At 43.4% G+C, this 10,000-nt stretch overlaps 2 protein-coding genes across 3 annotated transcripts in view; both read right to left on the bottom strand.

The window, feature by feature from the left end:
- The window catches only part of zbtb45 (zinc finger and BTB domain containing 45), a 13,617-nt gene extending 13,099 nt beyond the window's left edge, over nucleotides 1–518 (bottom strand). Inside the window, exon 1 of one of the 2 annotated variants that reach the window (XM_076982942.1) lies at nucleotides 162–518. The gene's annotated coding sequence lies outside the window, so the exon portion shown is untranslated. The remainder of the gene's footprint in view (nucleotides 1–161) is intronic. The other variant, XM_076982941.1, reaches the window with a different exon arrangement.
- Nucleotides 519–5,085: 4,567 nt separating this feature from the next.
- The window catches only part of tmc7 (transmembrane channel like 7), a 20,707-nt gene continuing 15,792 nt past the window's right edge, over nucleotides 5,086–10,000 (bottom strand). Inside the window, exons 13-16 of the mRNA XM_076982940.1 lie at nucleotides 9,658–9,788; nucleotides 8,474–8,629; nucleotides 7,187–7,265; nucleotides 5,086–6,844 (exon numbers count right to left, since the gene is read on the bottom strand). Of these exons, the coding sequence (XP_076839055.1) occupies nucleotides 6,695–6,844; nucleotides 7,187–7,265; nucleotides 8,474–8,629; nucleotides 9,658–9,788 (516 nt within the window). The 3' untranslated portion in view covers nucleotides 5,086–6,694. The remainder of the gene's footprint in view (nucleotides 6,845–7,186; nucleotides 7,266–8,473; nucleotides 8,630–9,657; nucleotides 9,789–10,000) is intronic.

Here is a 10,000-nt window from a genome sequence, read left to right as displayed (position 1 = left end):
CTTCCGCGCCACATTCCGCCACTGCGGCAGCGGAGACGGACGGAGTCCCGCCTGTGTGCGCGCCCCCAACGCGCCTGTGCACGCGCCTGTGCGCGCTCTCACGCTCCGCCAGGACCAATTACAAAAATAAAAAATAAAAACTAAGAGACGGATAAACGTACCGTGTGTGTGCGAGGGCGAGGCGGAGGCGGTTGAGAGCGAGTGTGCGGTGTCCGAGCTGCCCGGGGCCGGCAGGCCGGAGGTCATCGGGTTTACCCGGTTATCTACAGCCCGCACAACCAACAATAGTGTCGGCGCGCCGCAGTGCTGAAGTGGGTCTGGATCCTGCAGCACGTCCGTCCGCACATGTGCATGGTAATCACCGCAGGACCCTGCACCTAACCCGGCGGGCTCCGGCTGTACTGCTCCACCAGCTCCACCTAATCCCGTAGAGAAGCGGCGAGGGCGACGGCAGCTCGGCGTTGACGGGGCTGACTGCTCCGAGTGCGGAATCTGCTCCGACACACAACGTCCGCTGACAGTGTCAAAATAAGAGTCTAGTGCACGAAATAACATGTTCACTTCAGTGGTTTCAAATCTCAATGTAACAGGTTTTATTTGTTCGTCCTGTACAAGCGTGTGTATTTTGTATTATTGATTAATACAACTGGGAAAGTGATCTGAGAAAGCTGGTTCTGTACATGCGTCTTATGATTAAGTCTCAATCATTATGAGATATTACATTCTGAAATCTTAATAAGTCTTAGAATGATTAAGTCTAAATTGTTTAAAATTACATTCTAAAATCTCATAAAATGAGATTTCCTCTGTTCCCACCAACCCAAATTCACTAATTCGTGTCCCCAAGTTCATCTTAGAATAATGGCTATTTAATCTTTTTACACACCCGTCCGTCACATTAGTTTCAGTGTGTGTGTATTTTGAGTGTACAAGACTGTTCTGTGTCTCTGTGTTCAATAATTCAATAATCAACAATTTGCAAATTGGTAAATGTCTTGATCATTTAATTAAATTTACAAGTAGCTTCACTAAAATTTAAAATTAAAATTTCCAGGACTCCCTGGAAGAAGAGCCATTGTGGCTCAATGGGACTTTTTCCTGGTTAAACAAGGGTTAAATAAAATAAAATAAATAAAAATGTACTTTCCAGTTTGAAGTAGCACGTTTCATGTGATAATATTAGCCCAATATGCATCTGCATTCAGTGACAGTGTGTTGTAAATGTAATTTTCAAACCCACCACACTATAAAGATGTTATAGGGGAAACAGCACCTCTCTGTAAAGTTTACAGTGTAAACGGTCACCCCTACAGCACTCAGTCTAGGGCTAAACACATTCCCACAGTGCAAACCTACGGAGCCTTTGAGGGGACATGGGTAAAAAAAAAAATAATTAAACGAGGGAACGTTTTACCATTCGAGCGCACGTTTTCTGTAATTAGTGCTCACGATTTATTAATTCGTTCACACGATAAACACTTTGTGCGCACATTTTGTTTTAATCGTGCGCACGTTTTTATTAATCTCGTGGTCACGATTTATTCGTTCACACGATTAACAATTCCTTCTCACGTTTTCATTCATTCCTGTGCAAACACTACTGGCTTAAGTGTATACCAGGGTATCTGCACATTTTTATATCTCAAATTCAATGACTTTTAAGACCTTTTTTAATACCTCTCACAAGAAAAAATAATACTATTACTGGGGATGCAGGTGTGTTCCACATCGTTGACGGGGGGGGGAGGGTGGCGAACGAGAATTGTTGTTGTGAAAGTATGTTTGCACCCTCCTCCGAAACCGCACCTCTGACTTTGGTTCCTACTGATTATTTGTTCCGATTGCAAAATGGAGGAGAGATTAATAGTGGCTGTCTCTGGATGTCCTGCACTTTACGATGTTTATTTTTGGAGGGAATACTGTTCATTTGTTAAAAAACAACTGCAATAAATTAGCGTATACCCTATTATTGGTTATGATTTTTAAAATTCCTGTTTGATCTTCGGGTCTGGGGTAAAAAGTAAAAAAAATACATAAACATTTTAGGTTTATATACTATATGTGATTTATACACACACTATGTTTTATACACGCACTCCTTTAAAAACGTGATTTGCATATCTGTCACGTGCTGCATGCAGGCGTGATGTTGGACACGCCCCCACGCGACGCGATGCTGGCGACTCGGCGACAGAGAGCGATTTTATCGCTTTCGGTGTGAATGCACAGTTAGCGCTAGATTCGGCAAAGTTCACATCGCGCCAGAACAACTGAACAACACACACTTATAATAATTTAATGCCTCCCCTCATAAAATTCCAGACATTTTAAGATATTTTTAGGCCTTGAATATGGAAAACTAAATTTAAGACATTTTAAGACTTTTTAAGGACCCGCGGGTACCCTGGTATACATTGCAGATACCGACAACGATATGCTAACATAGAGGAAGTTATATATTGACTTTGTTGACCAGCTTCAAGGTTCTGGAAGACTTGATGGCATATTGTCATTGGTAGAGATCACTGACTCTTCAATTCTTCACTGACTCTTGAATTCGCTTCAGATGCTGTTTACTGATTGTGATTCCCCGCTGTGCAAGGGAAGCTACAATGTCCTCATGACACATAAGCAAATAAGACCTAATAAACGTATCTCTGTTCATTGTGGAATAAATCTAAACAATCAAAGTATATACAATTTCAGGGAACTGTTACTGCCTCTATCCTTGTATCTGCAATGTATGCGCTTAGGCCAGTAGGGTTTGCAAATGAATTAATGAAAACGTGAGAACGAATTGTAAATCGTGTGAACGAATGAATAAATTGTGACCACGAGTTTAATAAAAACGTGCGCACGATTAAAACAAAACGTGTGCACGAATTGTTAATCGTGTGTACGAATAACTAAATCGTGACCACGAGTTTAATTAAAACGTGTGCTCGATTAAAACAAAACGTGCGCACAAATTAAAGAAATCGTGAGCACGAATTACAGAAAACGTGCGCTCGAATGGTAAAACGTTCCCTCGTTTAATTTTTTTTTTTTACCCATGTCCCCTACCGGGCTCCGTACAAACCCGCACTTTCATTTCCGTAGTCTTCTACAAGTCAGCCAATGAAATTCCACAGCCTTCCACTTCAATCAGCCAATCAGGTTCCAGAGCTTTCCATGTCAATCTGACAATCAGTATTGCAAGTAAAACTAGTGAGCTTTCTGAAACAAACTTGGTAGAATTCGCAGGAGACGGAGGAATCCTTCGATAACATCCAACAGAATTTGTATAGCAGGTCTTGTGTTCAGGTAAACTCTGTCCGCAGGTGAGGTAAAGGAGAAGGTTCGCCTCATACCTGTCTCACCATAATCTCAGCCAGGTTGAGCAAGGCTTGAGTCTTCTGGTGCAATGGCTGGAGGTTTTGAGGTTTCTTCTGCTTCTCTTCCTGAACTAACATCACATGCAAATGCAGCACTGCTACCTAGAGGCTACAACATTCTAATACAGTTCTAACCCTAACCCTAGAGGCTGAAGAAAACATTCTAATACAGCCAAAGTTGTGCTCCGTAACAATGAAGTCTAGTTATATTAGTATTGATGGTATTGAAAATGCCACCATAATTACAATGGTGTTTTTAATTTTTTTTTAATCAAGATGCACAATAAATCACATGTAGAACTCTGTAGAACCCCAGTACACAATAATAAATGTAATACAATAATAAATGTAATGAATGTAACATAATAAATGTAACAATAATAAATGTATGTGACGGGCAGGGAGTGCGAAATAAAATGGAAGCGATCATGCCAAGTCTCAGAGAAAAAGGACGAATGAAGACTTCATGAATGAAGACTTAACTTTAATGAAGACTTATGACGGTTTAATGAAGCACTTATGAAACATTCAGGACCACACGTGGACGAGCACTTATGAAACATTCAGGACCACACGTGGACGAGCACTTATGAAACATTCAGGACCACACGTGGACGAGCACATATGAAACATTCAGGACCACACGTGGACGAGCATGTATGAACATTCAGGACTTCACGTGGACAAGCATGTATGAAACATTCAGGACTACACGTGGATGAGCACTTATGAAACATTCAGAACTACACGTGGACGAGCACGTATAAACATTCAGGACTGCACGTGGACGAGCACGTTTGAACGTTCAGGACTACGCATGTGCAAGCATGATTGAACATTCAGGACATGTGGACAAGCGCGTATGAACATTCAGGACCACACATGGATGAGCATGTATGAACATTCAGGACCACACGTGGACGAGCACGTATGACACATTCAGGACTACACATGGACGAGCACGTATGAACATTCAGGACTGCACGTGGACGAGCACGTTTGAACGTTCAGGACTACACATGTGCGAGCATGTTTGAACATTCAGGACATGTGGACAAGCGCGTATGAACATTCAGGACCACAAATGGATGATCATGTATGAACATTCAGGACCACACATGGACGAGCACGTATGACACATTCAGGACTACACGTGGACGAGCACGTATGAAACATTCAGGACTACACGTGGACGAGCACGTATGAAACATTCAGGACCACACGTGGATGAGCACGTATGAAACATTGAGGACTTCACGTGGACAAGCACATATGAACATTCAGGATCACACGTGGACAAGCATGTGTGAACATTCAGGACTTCACGTGGACGAGCATGTATGAGCATTCAGGACTTCACATGGACGAGCACTTATGAAACATTCAGGACCACACGTGGACGAGCACGTATGAACATTCAGGACTTCACGTGGACGAGCACTTATGAAACATTCAGGACCACATGTGGACGAGCACGTTTGAACATTCAGGACCACATATGGACGAGCACGTTTGAACATTCAGGACCACATGTGTGAGCTTGTTTGAATGTTCAGGACTACATGTGGACTAGCACGTTTGAACTTTCAGGACTACACGTGAGCTGAGCTGATCTCTGTTCCATCACACACCATTGTGTAACAAGAATAGTTTTGAATTACAACAAAATCGATTACTGAAACGAGTAAAAACAACACACAAACAGATGTGCTGATGTTAAAATACTGTAGCTCTTTAATACCCACACTTAAATGGTTTCATTATACATGTAGTGTTTCCAACGGTACAATTTAAATACTTAAAAAATACAAATTATCAAGAAAAAAGAAGACAAATTATAAAAATCCCAGGCATGAATGCAAGTATGAGTCGCAGTAATGCCTGTTCTCTTTTGTATAGTTTCATCCATGACTTTTATTACAGCTGCATAGATTATGGTTTACTGTCTCTGAGGATTTTGGTTTACCATGTCTGAGGAGCCCTTGAGATTATCATCCAACTGGCTGGGTGGTTTACTTAGTGTTGTATGTGTAGATTGTAGAAGTGTATGGGGGTCTATGTGTGCACATATGTACAGTGTGTGTGTCTGTACAAGCAGACTCTAAGTGCTTAACAAAGGGAGCTTACTTATGTAGCTGTGCAGAGTAGACAGTACAACCCTAACACTCAAGGGTAATGTCCTTAGGTACAACCCTAACACTCAAGGGTAGTGTCCTCAGGTACAACCCTAACACTCAAGGGTAGTGTCCTCAGGTACAACCCTAACACTCAAGGGTAGCATCCTCAGGTACAACAATAACACTCAAAGGGTAGCGTCCTCAGGTACAACCCTAACACTCAAGGGTTAGCGTCCTCAGGTACAACCCTAACACTCAAGGGTAGTGTCCTCAGGTACAACCCTAACACTCAAGGGTAGTGTCCTCCAGTACAACCCTAACACTCAAGGGTAGTGTCCTCAGGTACAACCCTAACACTCAAGGGTAGTGTCCTCATGTATAACCCTAACACTCAAGGGTAGTGTCCTCAGGTACATCCCTAACACTCAAGGGTAGTGTCCTCAGGTACAACCCTAACACTCAAGGGTAGTGTCCTCCTCCTCCAGTACAACCCTAACACTCAAGGGTAATGTCCTCCAGTACAACCCTAACACTCAAGGGTAGTGTCCTCATGTACAATCCTAACACTCAAGGGTAGTGTCCTCGAGTACAACCCTAACACTCAAGGGTAGTGTCCTCATGTACAATCGTAACACTCAAGGGTAGTGTCCTCGAGTACGACTCTAACACTCAAGGGTAGTGTCCTCCAGTACAACCCTAACACTCAAGGGTAGTGTCTTCAGGTACAACCTTAACACTCAAGGGTAGTATCCTCAAGTACAACCCTAACACTCAAGGGTAGTGTCCTCATGTACAACCCTAACACTTGGGGGAAGACATAATTCTAAGTGTGCCGTCTGCCTGCTCTTCAAGAATTACATGTTTTTGGTCCAGTAAACTCAGATGAGAATAATAAAAAAGAACACTTTGAACCCTTTTAGTAGTTAATGACATGAAGGCACCCTAATAATGCACACCAATGACATGAAGGCACCCTAATAATGCAAACCAATGATATGAATTCACCCCAATAATGCATACCAATGACATGAAGGCACCCTAATAATGCAAACCAATGATATGAATGCACCCCAATAACGCACACCAATGATATGAATGCACCCCAATAATGCACACCAATGACATGAAGGCACCCTAATAATGCACACCAAAGACATAACCCTAACCCACCCTAATAACAAACACCAATGATAAAAAGCCTCTCTATGCCTGAGTCTCCACCTCACTGGACACCATGTACACCTCGTTACTGTTTTGTCGTCTGTTCCCGTGGTAACTCTGTGGCAACCAACTGGGCGAGTTGGACTGGGCCTGACACAACTTGTGAATGAGAAAAAGCTTATCACGGCTCTCCTGAGAAACAGAGAGAGAGAGAGAGAGAGAGAGAGAGAGAGGGAGGGAGGGAGGTAGAAAGAGAGGGAGAGAGAGAACCGGGGGAGAAAGAGAGGTGGGAGCGGGCAAGGAGATGAAGAGAGAGGAAAAGGAAGGGAGAGAGGAAAGGAGAGAGGAATGGATAGAGGGGGAGAGGAAGAGGTATTTCAGTTTGTAATTATTTTAGAATCCTTAAGACATTTATTACTAAATGAGAATAATACTGAATGAATGGATGTGTGCTTATATGAGTGTGTGTTAGTGAGATTGTGAGTGAGAGAATGTATGTGGATGTCTTGTGTGTGATGTGTGTGTTATACACACCATGGCAAGTTGGTCTCTGAGTTGATTTATCACACGTTTGTAAGCTCCAGCCAGTGCGATTACATACAACATGGCCATACTGCAACACACACCACATACATTTAATATTACACCATACACACTACAGCTGCGACATTTATTAAAACACCTCAACATTAACCCATTATATTCGTTTTCAGTGTTCACAATATTATTTTGGGTCATCTAGAATAGGGTTCATAACTTTGGGTCTTAACTTTTTTTTATAGTCGACTAATCACCGATTAATTTTTATGGTTAGTCGACTAATCAGATCGTACGTTAACTGAATATAAAACATACAAACATACAGCTTATCGCACTAGAATGCAACTGCTATTATATAACCATCATTAGATTTCAGCTATATGCTAACTAAAAATAAAAACAATTAATATCATAGTTCATTAAACCTTTAATGAAATATGCAGCTTGTTGCAACAAACAATTACTAAAATAAGTATAAGACACTGGCTTAAACAACACAAAAATAAATACATTAATAAAGAAATTTCTTTTTTTTTAGGTTTTTCTTTCATTTGTCTCTGGCATCAAACTTAGCTACATTTAAATCAAATTAGGTAGGTACCTGAAACTAAGGAATTATTCACAAAAATAAGGTTTTGGTCTCACTGACGTTACAGAAAACACACGAATACGTGCTAAGACTAACAAATCGCCATCACTAATGTTAACTTTTACAGCTACCACGATAAGTAAGTACTAAGTTAACGCTCTGTTTACACTTACTTTAGCAGCTAACTAGCAGTTTAGATTACAGAGATGATGGTCCATCTTCATCATTGTCACAATAAGCCACAACATGCTTCAGGTGCTCGTACATCACGGTTGTGCTGCCGTGGAAGGAAAGTTCTGCCTTGCAGATATTGCACGCGTTTTGGAACCCGGCTACGGAAAATGATCCCACACTTTTGAGTTCCGGGTAGTCATGATACCAGTCTGTATAACGTCCTGGGATGTCGTCCACTGTCTACACCGGTTTCCACTACTGCGCATGTGGGTCAAAGACAGAAAGGTAGACGCAGCGGTGGAAACTGGCGCAGCAGTTTGGATAGAAAAACAAATGACGTATCGACTATTAAATTAGTCGTCGACTATTTTATTAGTCGTCGACTATTTTATTAGTCGACATAATCGTGACTAGTCGACTAATCATGGCAGCCCTAACTATATTTTAGGGGATCTGTAACTTCTATAATACAAGGAGACCTCTGTACATATGTAGCTTGTGAGCGTGTGTTTCCTGACCAGGTGATGACGAAGAAGGACACAGCAAAAGCCTCGGAGGACAGAGTGGTGAGGAAGGAGCGTAGGTGATAGTCCAGCTGGGACACCTCCTGTGGCACCACCTCCCATGACATGTTGTAGTTCGCAAACGGCCCACAGGAACCTGAGCTTTGAATACTTATGCACATAGACACACACACGCACGCACAGAGACACACAGAGACACACGCACGCACAGACACACGCACACGCAGAGACACACACAGAAACACACATGCACACACAGAGACACGCACACGCAGAGACACACATACACACATGCACATGCAGAGACACACACGCACATGCAGAGACACACACGCACACACAGAGACACACACGCACACACAGACACACATGCAGAGACACACACGCAGAGACACACACGCACACACAGAGACACACATGCACACGCAGAGAAACACACGCACATGCAGAGACACACACGCACATGCAGAGACACACACGCACACGCAGAGACACACACGCACACACACAGACACACATGCACATGCAGAGACACACACACACACGCAGAGACACACATGCACATACATGCACACACAGAGACACACACACACAGAGACACACATGCACACACAGAGACACACACGCACACGCAGAGACACACACGCACACGCAGAGACACACACGCACACGCAGAGACACACATGCACACGCAGAGACACACACGCACACGCAGAGACACATATGCACATGTAGACACATATGCACACACAGAGACACGCACACAGACACACACACACACATAGACACACATGCACACACAGAGACACGCACACAGAGACACACGCACGCACAGAGACACACACAGAGACACACATACGCACATGCAGAGACACACATGCACACACAGAGACACGCACACAGAGACACACGCACGCACAGAGACACACGCACGCACAGAGACACGCACAGACACACGCACACACAGAGACACACACGCACGCGCAGAGACACACGCAGAGAGACACGCATACGTAGAGACACACACGCATACGCAGAGACACAGACGCACACATACAGACACACAAATGTATGTGTTACTCCGTGAACCATGTTAACAATAAGGGCTACAGCAGATAGTATTGTGTGTGTGTGTGTGTGTGTGTGTGTGTGTGTGTGTGTGTGTGTGTGTGACTCACTGAGTAATGCTCACGATTATGGGCACCGTAGCCAGAACAAGACCGATCAGCAGTACTGCCAGGAAGAAAAACGTAGAACTGCTCGCCCTGAATGGGCGTGAGGCAGGACGACAGTTATTCACCAGGGTCACCTGCAACACAACACCTTTAACGACAGGTATTCACCAGGGTCACCTGCACCACAGCACCTTTATCAACAGGTATTCACCAGCACCACAGCACCTTTATCAACAGGTATTCACCAGCACCACAACACCTTTAACTACAGCTATTCACCAGGACCACAACACCTTTATCAGCAGGTATTGACCAGGATCACAACACCTGTATCAACAGGTATTCA

Source organism: Brachyhypopomus gauderio, chromosome 20, assembly GCF_052324685.1.
Source record: "Brachyhypopomus gauderio isolate BG-103 chromosome 20, BGAUD_0.2, whole genome shotgun sequence".
In the NCBI taxonomy this organism is placed as follows: domain Eukaryota; kingdom Metazoa; phylum Chordata; class Actinopteri; order Gymnotiformes; family Hypopomidae; genus Brachyhypopomus; species Brachyhypopomus gauderio.
The sequence above is the reverse complement of the archived record's forward strand: the minus strand, read 5'-3'. Positions and strand labels throughout refer to the sequence as shown.